General features: G+C 35.6%; 1 protein-coding gene across 3 annotated transcripts in view; it reads left to right on the forward strand.

The window, feature by feature from the left end:
• LOC106867703 (uncharacterized) overlaps nucleotides 1–17,293 on the forward strand; it is a 34,577-nt gene extending 17,284 nt beyond the window's left edge. For 2 of the 3 annotated variants that reach the window (XM_089362961.1, XM_089362962.1), the window contains exons 2-4: nucleotides 13,307–13,502; nucleotides 16,484–16,593; nucleotides 16,960–17,293. In XM_089362961.1, coding sequence (XP_089219087.1) covers nucleotides 13,327–13,502; nucleotides 16,484–16,593; nucleotides 16,960–17,108 — 435 coding nt within the window. In that variant the 5' untranslated portion in view covers nucleotides 13,307–13,326 and the 3' untranslated portion in view covers nucleotides 17,109–17,293. Of the gene's footprint in view, nucleotides 1–3,271; nucleotides 3,497–13,306; nucleotides 13,503–16,483; nucleotides 16,594–16,959 lie in introns of those variants that run through there. The other variant, XM_089362963.1, reaches the window with a different exon arrangement.
• The last annotated feature ends 1,655 nt before the right edge of the window (nucleotides 17,294–18,948 follow it).

An 18,948-nucleotide genomic window follows, 5' to 3' on the forward strand; every position in this document is an offset into this window, starting at 1 on the left:
ACATTAAATGCAATATGTAGAGCAATCTTCAGCTGCACGAAAATGCAGAAAATTACAGTAGAATAGACATATTATAATTGTGGCAACATTTCAAATCCAAGTGGGAGCAAGAATACATAAAAATCCATCTTGTCATAGCCAAGTCTATCAGGCTATATTTATATATATATATATATATATATATATATATATGTATGTATATGCATGGTTGTGTAGTAAGAAGCTTTCATACCAACCACATGGTCCCAGGTTCAGTCCCATTGCATGACACCTTGAGCAGAGGTCTTCTACTGCAGCCTCAGACTGACCAAAGCCTTGTGAGTGGATTTGCTAGACGGAAACAGAAAGCAGCCTGTCATGTGTGTGTGTGTATATATATATATATATATATATAGATAGATAGATAGATAGATAGATAGATAGATACACACACACACGTATATATATATATATATATATATATATATATATATACACACATGAGTGTGTATGTATATATGTGCGTATATATGAGTGTCTTATTAATACTTTGCATGTCCCACTTCCCCTGCATCGTTGTTTTTTCCTTGTCTTTCTTTCTCTGTTTTTTTATTATTATTATTTTTATTAATTATATATATTTAATATCAGGTATGTCTTTGGTGAAGCAGTTCTCATCAAATGCCATGTTCACTACCAACTCCCTAATTGTTGACTTGTAAAAAAAAGAAGAAAAAAAAAAACCCAAAAAACCCCCCAAATTCTGCTTTGGTGAATTTGTCTTTCTGCCTTTAAAACAAATCAGGGACACTTAGAGGCAAAATGAAACTGGCAACCGAAGGTGGTGGTGGCGGCGAGGTTGGTGAGGAAGCTGATAGGAGAAGATGGTGCTGCAGGGTAGGGAGAGGGGGAAAGAGAAAAAAAAGTATCTGTAACCATAGAAACGGCAGCAATTTGTTAAATACTTAGTCCAACATTACCTGAGACGAGTTTTTTTTTAATATTTTTTTTTAGTTGCTATGGTAAAACAGCAATATCGATTGAGATAGTTTCTCCCCCACCCCTGTAGTATGGGTGTGAGATGATAGGGGAGTGGATGGTTGGTTGGGGCCAAGGAGTAGAGTTGGAGGGAAAGAGAGAGAGGGTGTGTGTGTGTGTGTGTTTGTTTTTCTGTGTAGTAGTTGTGTATTGTTTTTGTGTATATCCTATTTAAGCGTGTAACAGTGAATGGATTTTTAACTTCTTTGTGGCAGTGGTTGGTCTCAGAGAGCAGGGTGGGGTGTTTCGGTGGTATTAGAGTGTGTGTGTGAGAGAGAGAGAGAGGTTGTTAGGTCAGTGTACTTGTACTCATTGGACTCCTTATGTTGTGATGACACTGTGGCATCATGGTGGTGATGACGATGGAGTGATGATCCTGGTGCTGGTGGTGGTGATGATGATGTTGCTGATGATAGTGGTGATGATGATAGTGGTGATGATGATGTTGATTATGATGATTGTCATCATTGTCATGATGATGATGATGATGATGATAATGATGATGTTGGTGGCGAAGAAGACGATGATGGCGGTGGTGGTGATGGTGAAGATGATGCTGTTGATGATGATGGGTGATAGTGATGATGATGATGATGATGGTGGTGGTGGTGGTGGAGATGATGATTGTCATCGTTGTCATGATATATATTGTACTGATGATGATGATGATGATGATAGTATTCATCATGATGATGTATCAATGGTTTTATTGATCTTCATCATGATATTGATAATCATACTGATGTTGATGGTGGTCGTGGTGGTGATGATGATGATGACAATGACTTTGATGGTGTCAATTCATAATGTTAATCATGATCATGACGGCGGCGGCAGTGGTGGTGGTGGTGGTGGTGATTGGTGATACCGGGTTTTTGTTGGTTGTAATGTCACGATTGTTTAGTTTCATATGTTACAGATATTTTTTATATCCCCCCCCTTCAGCACTATCCCCACCCTCATTGCCCTCTCACCCTTGGTTACCAGTTTTTCGTTTTGGAGAACTACATTAAGGGTATGTGTGTCTGTGGAGTACTCAACCACTTGCACGTTAATTTCCACTTGCATATTATTTTCAAGAGCAGGTTGTTTTGTTGATTGGATCAGCTGAAACCTTTATCATCAAGATACAATTCCAATGTACTCCACAAATCACAATGACCTCGAGGTGCAACAAATGGATTTGCTTCTTTTTTTTCCTTAAATGTCTTTTCTTGGTAGTATATGTGGCTCTGGTGTGTCCACACATTTTATTTCAGCCCCTATTTGTTCCATGTACTTCTCAAGCTTTTTACTCACTGTTCCCAGGGCTCTGACAATTATTGGTACTACTGCTACCTTTTCCATCAACCACAACTGCTTAACTTCCCAAGCTAACCTATCATATCTCTTGACTTTTCTTTCTTCCTTATCGCATACCTTGTTGTCAGCTGGACATGCTATATCTAAGATCCAGCATCGTTTGCTTTCTTTCTCAATAAAGACTGTCTGGCTTTCTCTGTATAATTATTATCATTATTATTATTGAGTGAGAGAGAGAGAGCAGTGCATGCCATCAAAGTGACACTGGGGTAAAATATACGAAGCCCAATATATCCATCATGACTACCTGTCTGATAAGGGTACACCAGGCACATGCATCACAACCATATGTGCGCGACATGGTGATCTCATATCAAGATAAACAGCGCATGACCTTGCAGGTGGGGCCCAGTTAGAATTTTCTTCAGGTCGAGTAGCCCATCCCACTCAAAAGGTCCCTGAATAAGGTTCGTTTAAAGATGTTGAGCAAAACACCCATATTTCCAAAGGTGAATTATTCAAACCCCAAAGAATTCCTTTCAACCCATGGCCATGATGCTCCCCCACTACTTCTACTCATGATCAGAGATGCACATATCGTCAGCCACCAAGGGACATGCTCAACTGGTTACGGTCAAATAACTGACAGGCAAATCTGTGGTACTGAGCAGAATATTTGTTGTAGCCCAACTTTTATACCAAAACAAAACAATGTACATGTACAAAAACTTCCAATCAGTTAAGATCAGAAGCCATGAGAGCCAGTGTCTGGTACTGCATCAAGGCATTTATTTTTATTATTATTATTATTGTTATTGTTATGTCTAAGGCAGCGAGTGTAAGGCTGGAAGAAATGCTGCTAAGCATTATTGTCCACCATGCTAATGATCCTGCCAGCTTTGCCACCTTCAAGCTACTAATAACAATATTGAATTTATTGTATACAGGACTCAAGTGCACTTGTTGTAAAAGGTTAAAAGAGAGGAGAGAAAGCAGCAGAAATTGTCAAAGAAAGAAAGATGGCAATGAAAGCTAGATGGACATGTACAGTAGATAGAATAAAGCACAAGGAAATTGAACCGTAAAAGAGTCATAAAAAGCAAAAAGTGCATAGGCACAACAGGAGTAGCATTGGTGAATTTCAGGAGTTTTTGAAGAATGTAGTGTCCCAGGACAGGTATGGGCAAACTTTTTCCAAGAAGTGGGATGCATGTGCATGTATGTATATGTATATTTATATATGTGTGTGTGTCTAAACACATATATACATACACACACACATACACATATACTTACACATACATACATATATATGTTTGTGTGTGCGTATTTATATGTATATATGTATGTATATGTATGCATATATATATATGTGTATGTATATATATATGTATGTATATATATGCATATATATATATATATATATATATATATATATATATATATATATATATATATATATATATATATATATATGTATGTATATATATCATCATCATCATCATCATCATCATCATTTAATCATATATATATATATATATATATATATATGTATGTGTATACATATATTCAAGGTAATTTTCATTAGGCATGCCATTTAGAAAGATCCATGGGCTGTAGTTTGCCTAGAATTTGGAACCAGAACGACTGAAAGTTATCTTTCCTGTCCAGAGAGAAATGGTTGTCTCCTCTTCTTGATGCTTCAGAATAGGTCCCACTCCAGCATCTGATCACTTTAGATTTTATTGATTATTATTTATTTGAAATTGATATTAAAATATCTTTCTCTCTTACTCTAACCAACTGTTGAGTGGTTTCTTTGCTTTTTTTTTGCTTTTTTCTTGTGTGCTTTTTTTGTTTGTCAGTCAAATCATCAGCTAGTCTGTCCGTCCGTCCGTCTGCCAGCCAGCACGCCAACAACAAGCTCTCCCTTCCTTCCTCTCTCTCCTACTACTCTCTCCTTTTCTATTCAAATAACACAAGTTGCACTGAATAGTCCAAGGGTACAATGCCCTGAGCAGCTGTATATTAATCAAATAATTATTGATCCATATTTATCCATTTGCTATGGTGGGTATTAGGGATGGAAGAGGGACACGTGCCCAGAGCAGAAGGTTGTCATGGTTTTCAGGGGACCTCTAATCCTTCCTACTTTTAGTAAATGTCCTCCACTTTTAAGGTTTAGCTACTTATGAAATTTTATTTTTCTATTTTGTGCGTATAACAAATTATACAACGGATTATATAATATAGATATAATACATAAGATATATATACATATATTATATAATATATATCATATATGTATATTACATGGATATGTTGTGCATTTATATAATGTACATACATATATGATATATATATTATATACATGTAAGTATATTGTGTATGTTATATATATATAGTCACATAGTATACAGATATACATAATGTATATATGATATATAAATGTGTATCTGTGTATATATATGTATGTTTGTATATATTTATATTTATATATATTTATATAGATATACATATATATATGTATATATATATATATATATATATATATATATATATATATATATATTTATATGTATATATATATATATATATATATATATATATATATATATATATATATATATATATATATATATATATATATATATATATGTGTGTGTGTGTGTGTGTGTGTAGGTATGTATGTATGTATGTATGTATACTATTTATATATACACTATTCATATGCCACTGCATGCCATGTTGGGCAAGTCCTTCTACTCTGGCTTTGGGCCCCCAAATAAAATTATTTATCCATGATTACATGATGTATGTATTTATGTGATTTATGTTTGTATTTGTCTCTTGCCATTAGATAAGTGGTGTTGGTTTGTTTATGTCCCCTATATCTTAGCAACTCAGTGAAAAAGAGACTTATGGAATTAACACCAGAACTGAAAATAATTTCCAGGGACAAGTTGTTCAGCCAAGCATTTCAAGGCGGTGCCACAGCATGGTGTCCTAGTGGTCAGAGAGTTGCCCTTGTAGTCACATGATCACGATTTTGTTTCTTAGACTGGGTGGTGTGTTGTGCTCTTGAGCAAGACACTTCATTTCATATCATTGTCATCATCATCATCATCATCATCATCATTTAATGTCCGTCTTCCGTGCTGGCATGGGTTGGACAGTTTGACAGCAACTAGCAAGCCGGAGGATTGCACCAAGCATCACTGTCTGTTTTTGCATGTTTTTTTTTTATTCTTTACAGCTGGATGCCTTTCTTGATGCCAAACCCTTTTACAGAGTGGACATTTATCAGAAAACAAATGTTTTGTTTCGGTCCTTGATAATTGCATATGGAAAGTTTTCTTTGATTTTCCTATTAGTTTGGTCAAGAATATCCCTGGTGATTGCGACCCAGTCATTGTTGGCCCTTTTCTGTGTTTGGTACATGTTTGTACCACTCGTTATCTATTTTCATGTGAAAGTCATCATCATCACCATTGTCATGGCCACCGCCACCACCATCATTGTCATTATCATCATTATCATCATCATCACCATCATCACTATCATCACCATCATCATGATCGTCATCATCATCATCATCATTGTCATAATCATCGCTGTCATCACCACTGCCACCACCATCATTGTCATTACCATAATTATTCTGATTGTCATTGTCATCATCATTGGCATTGTCCTCCTCCTCCTCATCATCATCATCACTGTAGTCACCCCACCCACCCCCCTGCTGCTGCTGCTGCTGCCATCATCTTCCATATAAACATCCTTCAATCTACTATCGATTGATTTTTTTTTTTTTTACCTTAGGAGTTGATCAGTTCACACATATATACATGCAGCTTATTGATCAGACAATCCATTATTATCAAATGCTGTTATCAATAAATAAGTAAAAAAAAAATTTTAAAAAAAGGAAACAAAATTGAAAAACAATAAAAAAGCAATGACAGTGATCATAAAACCTAAAACTATATTATGAACAAGGGACAGAGATCCCGAAAGATTCAATAATAATAGCAACAACAACAACGATGATGATGATGATGATTTCTTTTATTGCTACAAAGGCAACAGATGGGGGACATTATAAGGGAAAATTTCAAAGCAACAATGGTGGTGGTGGTAGGGTTTTGGATAAGGTAATAAAAGATAAGAGACCAAAGAATAAAAAGCAAATGAATAAATAAATGAATAAATAAATCATGTTTCCAGATTTTGGCACAAGGGCAGTAATTTCGTGGGAGGTGGGTAAGTCGATTCCGTTGACTCCCCCCATTGCTTAACTGAAAGGATGAAAGACAAAGTTGACCTCAACAGAATTTCAACACAGAACATAAAGGCAGACAAAATGACGCTAACCATTTCTGCCATCTTGCTACTTTTGAAATAATAATAATAATAATAATGATTGGTTCAAATTTTTGCCACAAGGGCAGCTTGGTGGGAGGTGGGGATGAGTTAATTATATTGACCCCAGTCTGCAACTGGTACTTAATTTATTGACTCCAAAATGATGAAAGGCAGGGTCGACCTCTGCAGAATTTGAACTCAGAACGTAACGATGGGCGAAATATCGTTAAGCATTTTGTACAGCATGCTAATGATTCTATTATAGGCACAAGGCCTGAAATTTTGGGGGAGGAGGCCAGTCTGCAACTGGTACTTAATTTATTGACCCCGAAAGGATGAAAGGCAAAGTCGACCGGGGCGGAATTTGAACTCAGAACATAACGACGGGCGAAATACCACTAAGCATTTCATCCAGCATGCTAACGATTCTGCCAGCTCGCCGCCTTTGATGGTTTCGGATTTTGGCACAAGGCCGGTAATTTTGAGGGGAGGGGCTTAGTTGATTTAGATCGCCCTCAGTACTTGACCGTTACTTTATGTTATCAACTCTGGTGGGGATGTAAAACAAAGTTGACCTCTGTGAGATTTGAACTCAGAACATGAAAAACCAACAGAAATACTACTGAGCATTTTGTCTGACATTCTAATGAGTCTGCCTGCTTGTCACCTTTTTTATAATAATAGTAATAACCCTTTCTAATTTTTGGCACAAGGCTCAGACTTTTGAGGGGAGGGGCTTGGTGGATTACATCAACTCCAAGTGCTCAGCTGGTACTTAGTTATCAACTCTGGAAGAATGAAAGGCAAAGTCTACCTTGGCAGCATTTGAACTCAGGATGCAAAACCTGAAGAAATGCTGCCAAGCATTTTGTCTGGTGCAGTAACGATTCTGCCAGCGCTTTGCCTTCTTTACAATAATAAGATTAAGAAGAAAGAGAAGAAGGAGGGGGCGGAGGAGGAGAAGAAGAAGGAGAGAGACGAATGGTTTCTTTATTTGAAAATATGATGATGATATTAATAACGATTGACAAATTTTTTTAAAAAACTGTAACAAAACAAACAAAAAATATATATATATATATAGAAAAAAAGCCATCATTGACCTGGATATAGGAGTTGTTGTCAAGGCAAGATGACTCACCAAAAAAAAAGTCTCCAATTTCACAGGCTATAGTTTTCCCATTAGATTAAGCTTTAGCAAGCCTTCAGTACCAAGTCTTTTTATTGGCTATTTTTCCAATCCAATCTAATCAACAACAACACCAATGACAATGATAACAACAAGTGTGTGTGGGGTGGGGTGGGCGGGTTTGGTGGATGAGTGATCGAGAGAGAGAGAGAGAGAGAGAGAGAGAGTGGTTTACCATCCCAATTTTGTCAAAGCAAAGATTCTCATACAATTGTTGTAATCATGGAAGTTATTGCTGTTGCTGTTGTTGTTGTTGTTGTCGTTGTTGTTCCTTCATACACTGCTGCTGTGTGAGTGTAGATATTTATGTGCAGTATGTGTGTGACATATGTATAATTGTGTGTGTATGGTGGATATATATATATATATATATATATATATATATATATATAGATAGATATAGATATATATATATTTATGTATGCATATATATTAATATGTATATATGCACATTATATATACACATGCGTCACCATGTATGTGTTTGTCTAAAAGTATATGTACATATATATGTATGTATATGCATGTAACTAAAAAAAACTGTAATATACATTTGTATGTTCATACGTGTGTGTATATATATATATATATATATATATATGTCCACACATGCAAAAAAATATACGTATGCATATGTATAAGCATGTGCCTGTATATGTGTCTATGTGTATATATATATAAGCACACACACATGCAAACACGTTCAAACCTCTTTGCATTCATAGCAGCGCATTTAAACTTCACCCATGCATACACATACATAACGTTTGTCTCTCTGTATACTTAGTCATCCATCTGCCAACTGACACACACATACAGGCACGCACTCATGCACACACACAGGCGCACACTCATGCACGCACACATGCATATGCTCTCACACATATGCGCGCACACCCATTCAATAAAATGTAAAACATTTATTAACACTGTATAAGTGACATTTCAGCATCTCAGTAAGTTGACTGATTCCCCGAATGCTGATAATGTGAATGACTTCCAAATATAGATTTAAATTAATATATATACGTGTGTGTGTGCCTGCATGTATGTGTGTGTTTGCTTGCCTATGTATGTGTATATATGTGTGTGTGTAAACATTTGTATATGCAGACATATGTTTGTACACGTATGTATGTATATATGTATGTATACATGCGCATATGTTTGCATATTCATATATATGTGTGTGTGTGTATGTTATATATATATATATATATATATATATATATATATATATATATATATATATATGTATGTATGTATGTGTTCATGTATATATGTGTGTGTATATATGTGTATATGTAGATTTATATATATATTTGTATGTTTATATATATGCATATATGTTTGTGTATATCTGTGTATATACATGCATACAATATATGTGTGTGTGTGTGTGTGTGTATATATATATATATTCTGGCTTTTTTTCATTTTCCTGTATATATATATATATATATATATATATATATATATATATATGTATGTATATCCATATGTGTACACACACACACACACATACACATGTATGTGCATGTGGATGCCATTTCCATGTTTGCACATGCTAGAATATGCTATAAAAAGATATACAGATCATTATTGTGATACCTGCTGTTTGTCACTGAGAGGGTGAGATAAAATTGAAATGCTGGTGTCTGATAGTTCACTGATGTCATTTGGAACTGGAAAGATAAAGATGGTGGTGGTGGTTGTGGTAGTGGGCAAGGTGTCACGGAAGAATCTGAAGAGCAGAAGAACAGGAAGAAAGATTGGATAGAGTTTGCAAGAGAGTATGGATAAATTGAGGGTTAGCAAAATATGGGGGTGGTGTGTGAATGAATACACTAAATGATAAACAAGGATGGAGGCATACATAACTATATACCTTAGTATGTTACACCAATTGCAGATATCTTTCTGTTTAATTTATACATTTTGTGGACAGTGCTGGTGACATAAAAGGCGCTATGATGGTGACATGTTAAGGACATGGGATGTCAGTGACATGCGAAATGTATCCATGTCGGTGACACATAAATGGCACTTGGGCTGGTGGCACATAAAAGCATCCACTACACTCTTGGAGTGGTTGGCATTAGGAAGGTTGTGAGTTCAATTCCCAGCGGCACATTATGTCCTTGAGCAAGGCACTTCATTTCATGTTACTCCAGTCCACACAGTCAGTAAAAATGAGTGGTACCTGTATTTCAAAGGGGAGCATGCCTCGTAACACTCCCTGTCACACTGAATCTCCCTGAGAACTACAATAAGGCTGTACATATCTTTGGAGTACTCAGCCACTTGCATGTTAATTTCATGAGAAAGCTCTTCCATTGATCGGATCAATTGGGATCCTTGTTGTTGTGACCGACGGAGTGCCAGCTTTTTTTTGTTTTTAATGACCATTAACAACAGTCTATAGCCTGGGGTTACATTTGAAGACTCTTGGCCAAAGGACCCTGCAGTGGAAATGAACCCAGGACCATGTGGTTGGGACACAAACTTCTTAACCACACAGCCACGCCTATATGCTTATTAAGACTTCACTTCCATGTTTCTTATTTATTACTATGCATGAATGCACTCGTGTGTGTGTGTGTGTAAGAGTCTGTGTGTGTGTGTGTGTGCGTTGTGTTTGTTCTGAGTGGTGCAGGTCAGCAGTTGTAAATGTGCAGATGACATGATAGCAACAGTTTGTACCTGCAACTACTCAACCAACCGACTGACTGGCCAACCGACCAAAACCTATCAATAACCTGATACTGAAACAGCAACCAGGTTCAATATCTCCTATTAATGACCACTCCTAGTGTGACAGGTTAGGATTAGGCCATATTTAGCTTCTACTAATCTCTCTCTCTCTCTCTCTCTCTCTGCTACCTGTCTCCCCTTCACTACCCCTACTCTGTGTGCATGTGTGTGTGTGTGTGTATACACATACATACACACACATATTTATATATGCATACATATTTATCTATCTTTCTATATTTATCTATCTTCATGTGTGCATATGCACACACACACACACACACATACACACACACACACATACACACACACACACATGTATATACACACATGAAGACACACATACCTACCTGTCTGTCTGTCTGTCTGTTTGTCTGTCTATTTATGTATCTAACTCTCTCTCTATCTCTCTCTCTCATTATCTATCTATCTATGCATTTATTTATCTATCTATTTTTATTTATATATATATATATATATATATATATATATATATATATATATATATATATATATATATATATATATATATATATACATATATATATATATATATATATATATATATATCCATCCATCCATCCATCCATCTATTCATTCACCCATCATCCATATATATTTATAGGCACAGGTTTAGCTGTGCTACATGGTAATAGGCATAAGCATGGTTGTGTGGTAAGAAGCTTGCTTCCCAGCCACATGGTTCTGGGTTCAATCCCACTGCACCTTGGGCAAGTGTCTTCTTTTACAGCCTTGGGCTGACCAAAGACTTCTGCATGAGATTTGGCAGAGGAAACTGGAAGAAGACAGTTTTATATATATATATATATACACATACACACACAGTTATATTTATGTATGTATCTGTGTTTGTCTCCCCATCATCATCACTTCCACCACCACCACCACCACTTGACAACAGGTATTGTTTCATTTATGTCTCCATAACTTAGTGGTCCAGTAAATGAGACTAATATAATAAGTAGCAGGTTTAAAAATAAAAGAGTACTGGAGTTGATTGGTCCAACTAAAAATTTCTCATGCCAGTGCCCCAGTATGGCCACAGTCTAATGGCTGAAACAAGTAAACGATAAAAGATATATTTCTTTCAGGAAAACGAAACAAAACTGCAATAAAGTGTTGAGGTGTGGTTTCTCTGCTTTTCCCTCACAAGACTGAACTGCAATCAATCATGACCTGAATGGAATTAATTGACTCATTTATTTATTTATTTTTAGTTTCCAGAAAGGTGAGATTAATATGGTTAACATTCAACTTAAACCATTATTAATCTTAGTCAATGTCTTTTAGAATAACATCCACAGAAAGAGGATGCTAGCGGATTAATGTTTTGTGAAATAAGAACTGAGTAAAGCGTGAGTGTAGAGGCGTGTGGCTTAGCAGTTAAGGTGTTGATTGTAAGATTGTGGTTTCAATTCCTGGACCAGGTGACACATTGTGTTCTTGAGCAAAACACACACTTCATTTCATACTGCTCCAGTCCACTCAACTTGGAAAGAGGAGTAATTCTGTGATGGACCTCACAAGGCTTTGGTCAGCCCGAAGTTATAGTAGAAGACATTTGCCCAAGGTGCCATGCAGTGGGACTGAATCCAGAACCATGTGATTGGTAAGCAAGCTACTTACCACACAGCCACTCCTGTGCTTGGAGACATATTTCCAATATGTCACTCCTATAGAATCCTCCCCATTTATTGTCCTGTCACACTCATCTATCTCTCTTATGTTACTCCTGAAACATCACATCCATCAATCTTCATGTTTTTTATGTTACTCCTTTGGTTTGGCATCCATGATCATTAATAAATAGTAATAAACAAAATATTTGAGGGGTGTTTTTTATGTGGAGGGTCGTCTGTTTTTTTTTGTTTTTTTTTTGCATAATACATCATTGCATGAGGATAAATATTTCAGAGTTTCAATGGCAGTATGATTTTTACAGGCAGTCTCGATCCTTTTCTATGGCTGCATCACATATCTAATGATGGTATTGAATTTAGGCAAATTAGAAGTATTATCACAGTATTACAGTGTCAACCAGATCATCAGATATTGTTATGCACCACTGGTCACAATACACTTCCAACTCTGTCTTGATTGTGCCATTTTGCCCCAAATTGCTTGACTAAATTGTTTTCCCATCATTGTATAGACCTTCCCATGAGCCTTTTCTGATCTTTTGGATACCACTTGGCAACTGCAGAAGTTCATCTGTTGTCTGTGAACCTTGTGACATGTCTGACCCAGTGGAATTTTTGCTTTTGGTATTCTGCAATCACATCATTCGCTCTGCTCTTTTCCTGAATTATCTCATTTCAAATATGGTTGTTAAGAAGTATTATACATGAAACCAAAAAAGATGGGTTGAGCGAATCAGGGCTGACTTTGAACAAAATAACAACAACAACAACCTGTTAGTTTTCTTCAATTCTTCCTACGTAGTTAGACCTTGCAAAATTAAAAATAAAAAAGATGGTATGTCAAAATATGACATTCCGAACCTGATATGTGAACCATCTGAACATAACTGATATCTATCTAAGCTGGTTATGAATATTTATTCAATGTTTTCTCACTATCTCTTTCAGATATATTTTAATGTCCTAGATATCTACGTGCAAGAAATTTTATTCTGCTCTTTTATTTTCTTTCTAGTAAGACTATAAGCAAGCAATATGGCAATAGAATTCAAATACCCAGATGGTACTGTTTACAATGGCATGTTTGATGACCGTGGACTTCGGATGGGAATTGGCTCCATTATTTTCGGTGACAAAACAACTTACAAAGGATCATTTGAGAGTGGACTGTTCACTGGCAAAGGCAGCATCAACTTTCCGGATGGCGCTTCGTAAGTTAACTTGCCAAAGTTTAATTTTTCTGTTATATTATGTTGAGATAGAATGGTGTTTCTTCCATTCTATTTTATTTGTTCTTTGACAAATAAGAATTTTATTTTACTTCAAAGAAACAGAACAGAGAAGAATGTTCATTGATAAGAATTTATTAATTCTTTGGTACAAACACCAATAGGTATTTTACATATATTAGTTTTAAGAGATTTTTCTGAGTTGTTTCATTCCATTCTCTTGTTATCATGTCCACTAATTGTCGCAGCTCTGAATATTCTGACCTACAGTTAATTGATCATTATTTATTGAACACTTTGTGATTATATGCCTCAGATTTGTCTGGTTAAAATACATTTTATCTAACACTTGTATATATGTATATATAATGTTCAGCATATACGTATCATCACCATCACCATCATCATCATCATCAGTATCATCATCATTTAATGTCTTCTCCTTACTAGAATAGGTCAGGTGGAATTTGTTAAGGTAGACTTTCTACAGCTGGATGCCCTTGCTGTTGCCAACCCTTACCTATTGCAAAGTAAGATGATATTTCCTTGTGGCTTGATGTGTTTCCATGGAAGACTGAAAACAAGGGAAGCTGCTTGTACGATGGTGACACTCATTTACAACTATCACATCATGTCAAGACAATGACACACACATTTTTTTTTCACACTCACAAAGATGCATATACGACAGGTTTCTTCCAGTTTCTGCCTACCAAATCCATTCCCACAGCTTTGGCTTGTCTTGGGGCAATAGTTGAAGACACTTGTCCAAAGCACCATACAATAGGACTGAACTCAAAACATGGCTTGGAAGCAGACTTCTTAGACAGTTTGGCTAAATGGCTGAGGAGTCTCTTTCATCACCACAAGGACCTGCATTTGATCCCTCTGCACACGTCTTGGGTAAATGCCAATTTCTCCAACCTTGGTCCAACTCATACTTTGTAAGAGAAATTTTATATATCCATCATGGCTGATCTTACCAATTGGTTTCGTGCAAGGAATACAATGGAGTGTTAGGTATCAATCTAATTATATAACCTTGAATCATTATCTAACACTCTTTTGTGTTCCTTGCATGAAACTGATTGGTAAGATCAGCCGTAATGGATATACGATACTGTACATTTTGGATAATATACCCACTCTATTGACAGATATGCAAGTGCATCTTCTTCCTGACTCATGGTCTCTTAGATTACTTATGTATATATATATATATATATATATATATATATATATATATATTTATACTCATATATATGTACATATATATAAGAAAAGAGAGATAATTAAACAAATAATCATTAATTTAATTATCTCTATTTTCTTATTTTCTTGTTGTGGCTGATGACAGTACCACCTGATTGGCACCCATGCTGGTGGCATGTAAAAGACACTATTCGAGCATGGTCGATGCCTGTGCTGCCCGACTGGCTCCCATGCCAGTGGCATGTAAAAAGCACCATTTGAGCGTGGTCGATGCCAGTGCCGGCTGACTGGCCTGCGTACCAGTGGCATGTAAAAAGCACCCACTACACAGCTTTTACCATTAGAAAGAATGTTTTTTTCTACAGTAACTGCAATAAGTTTGCTTTCAAAAGTTGAAATATGTCACAAACATATTTTAATTAACTTAACATTTACTTATGCCTAAACACTGCTTGGTGTTAATACTGCTGGACATATAGAGGTGTGTGTACAGACATACACACACACACACACACATACATATATATACTTAAATATCTATGTATAATTTCAAAAATTGCAGCTATTTTCACCATCAAAGAGATGGTGAAATTGACAGCCGCAGTATACAGCATTAAGCTAATCAGTTTTTCTTTAATTACTTTCACCAAATAAGGAAAATTGTTTCAGTAAATGTGCTGCATTTATTTTTCCTATTATACCTCCGGGTTGAGGCAGTGTAGACCTAATTTGTCACCTGATTTAGCACTAATCCAAGGTTGTTTGGTGCCTTTACTAGAGTTCTTTCTGTCGTAAGCAATCAGACCAGGAAGATTCTGGCCTGAGAAATAAGTTAATACTGTGACAAACTGCTTCCTTACTGCAGTAAATGGTTTTTTTTCCCTCTCTTTCAGAGGCTCTGCAAAACTCAGTGGTACCTGCACTTCTTATGACTATATAAAAAAATTTCTCCATCCTTCTCAGTCACGTGGTTTTGGGATTCAGTCCTACAGTGTGGTGACTTGGGCAAATGCCTTCAGTCATAGCCCCAGGTCAACAAAAGCCATGTATAGATGCAGACATGGCTGTGTAGTTAAGAAATTCAGTTCTCAACCACATGGTTTTGGGTTCAATCCAAAGGCTGACCAAAATCTTATGAGTGGATTTGGCAAACAAAAACTGAAAGCAAGCCAGTGTATGTGTGTGTGTGTGTGTGCACGCACATGAAGGCATGTGGCCTAGTGGTTAAGGTGTTGAACACATGGATAATATACCCACTTTACTAACAGATATATGAGTGTATCTTTTCCCTGACTTAAGGTCTCTTAGACAACTCATGTATATATGTGTGTGTGTGTGTGTGTGTACATATATATATGCGTTTGTGTGTGTGTCTTTGTCTTGACATTGTATGATAGTTATAAATGAGTGCCACCATCTCACATTAGGACCATTTTTTTTCACGATTTTGTGGAAATATGCCCAGCCACGGGGTAATATTACTTGCATAGAAACAGGTGGCAACAGAAAGGGTATCTTGTCTTAGAAAATCAGCCTCAGCAAATTCTGTCTGATCCATGCAAGCATAGAAAAATGGATGTTAAAATGATGGTGATGATGACGACAATGACAATTACTAAATTTGTGGCCTGAGAAGAGGTCAGTATTTTAATCTATAGGCATGGCCGAAATAATGTGCTACATTTTGCTTCTTATATGATTTCTTTGTCGGTTCACAGTATTGCAATCTTTTCCATTTCTGTTCCATGTAGGTATGCTGGAGAGTTTTGGCAAGGTAAATTTTACGGTTATGGTGTATTCGTAAATGTTGACGGAATGAAATATGAAGGCCAATTCAAGGACGGAGAATTTCATGGCTACGGTAAGTAATTATATTTGCATTTTACCTTTTGTTTTTTTCATCTTTTACTTATGTAGTAGTAGTAGAGGTAGTGCTGGTGGTGGGGAGGAGCAGGAAATGGTAACAAATGGTTTAAGATTTTTTTTTTTCACCTCAATTTTTAAGAAGACACATTTTGAAATCCTTAGAATTGATACTTACTTTACAAACTAATATATTGCTTTGCAATGAAACTTTTAAAATATGTTGAATCTGGAATCCCTTAGTGCATTCTTCAACAATTTTCTTTTAATATGGTTAGAAAAGTAACCTAATGAAACTTCTCATATGTTGGTCAAATAACTTCAGGAAAATTTTTTGAATTTTCTTTTCTTTTTTTTTTTTCAGGTTTAGTTACATATGCTGATGGAACTAATGGCTTTCCGAAAAAAGAAGGTATCTTTGATAGAAATGTATGCAAAATGATATGCGAAAGTTCTGACCATGTAGAAAAAGCAAAGTCAATAGCTCGAGCTGCTCAGCAGATGCGAGTATAAGAAATGTGCTTTAAAACGCAAGTGTTTTCATTGATAATGAGACCATTACTGCACAAATATGATAACGTCACTCTCTCATATTATTATTAGATGAGATTCCTGCACTATTCCACATCTATTTTGTAGTTTTGCACTAACAGCAGTAATCTTTGAAGAAGAAGAAGAAGAAGACGAAGAAGAAAAAGCTTTAAAACTATCTAATGTACAAAAACTTTGGTGATCAAACAGTCTTCATAAAAACACAACACTTTCTTTAATGACCAGTAGGGGGACCGTATTTTGTTATGCAACCATAATATACTATAAAATATATTAAATGTTTTTATAAGTCAATACCATGTTCTCCTGTGTTAGCAGTGCTATTACATCTCTTGTTAAGATTATTTTTACTGATATTCTACAGAAATTATTGCCAGCACTGATACGAAACATTGTAACAAAAATCAGTCTGGCTATAATTTCTGTAGAATATCTGTAACTTGCTTTAATGATTAGTAATGGGAAATATTTCTTTCACATCTCCACTTTAATACATGTATTTAGGATGATCTCAGGAACTTGTTTTGAGTAAAACTGACCATAATAAGGAAGTGTGAGGGTGGGAGTTGGGGGAAAAAACAAAAAAAAAAAAACAGACATAATTTTGAAGTTTATGCAGGGTGCGACAAAAAGAAAAACCCCTCCCAGATTTACCATTTCTGGGAGTGTAAAATGTTGGAGGTTTTTGTTTTTTTTGTCACATCCTGTATCTCCAGGACTGCCAGATTTTTACCAGTTTAAATGTGTGTGTGTGTGCACATGCATGTGTGCGTGTGTGTATATATATATATATATATATATATACATGCATATACATATATATATATATATATGTAAGTATGTATGTATATACTACCAGATAAAGAGAAAAATAAAGACCATTTGGAGAGCTGTGTTAATATTATTTAGAGATAAAAATTCCATTTTTTTAAAATTTACAACATTTATTGAATATATTTCTATAAATTATTGGTATACCCAAACAGAAAATAAATAAATAAAAAATAATGAATTTGGGATTGATAAATCAAAATGAAATTTTAGTTTTTGTGAAAATAAATTTTTATGAAAAAAAAAAATCTTTACTTTTTGTTTTTAAGTATTATTGTTGTTTGTTATTCTCTTTATTTTTCGCACAAAGTCAGTAATTTTGAGGGGAGGGGTGAGTTATTTACATTGACACAAGTATTTGACTGGTATTTTATTTTATCAACCCCAAAAGGATGAAAGGTAAAACTGACTCTGGTAAAATTTGAACTCGGAACATAAAAATGATGAAATACTACTAAGCATTTTGCCTGGCATGCTAACAATTCTGCCAGCTTCCCAGTAATAATGATGATAATCCTTGCATAATCCTTCCTAATTTTTGGCACAAAGTCAGCAATTTTAGGCTGGTATTTTATTTTATCTACCCCAAAAGGATGAAAAGTAAAGTGATCCTTGGTGGGATTTGAGCTCAGAATGTAAAAAACCAGAGGAAATACCAGAGGTGCAAACAATTCTGCTGGCATTTTGGAGCTTTATTGCCTGTCTCCAGGACCAGGTTTAGACAAGGGAATTCTTTCTATATTTCTTTTCTTTTTGTTAATTTTTTTTTAACATGACTTAGCCAGAGGAGGGAAAATAGTGCCAGAACCCTTGGAGGTTGGGGAGAGAGAGAAAGTTATTTTAATACCTGGGACCTAATTCAAATGCATGCAACACAGTGTATTCTGTTAAAATCATCCAAGGAACAATGGTGGTATTAATCCAAGCACCATTGGATCAATTCTTCCACACAGTTTCCATGTACTAAATT

The sequence above is a fragment of the Octopus bimaculoides genome, chromosome 14 (assembly GCF_046866305.1).
Source record: "Octopus bimaculoides isolate indiv1 chromosome 14, ASM4686630v1, whole genome shotgun sequence".
Lineage (NCBI taxonomy): Eukaryota > Metazoa > Mollusca > Cephalopoda > Octopoda > Octopodidae > Octopus > Octopus bimaculoides.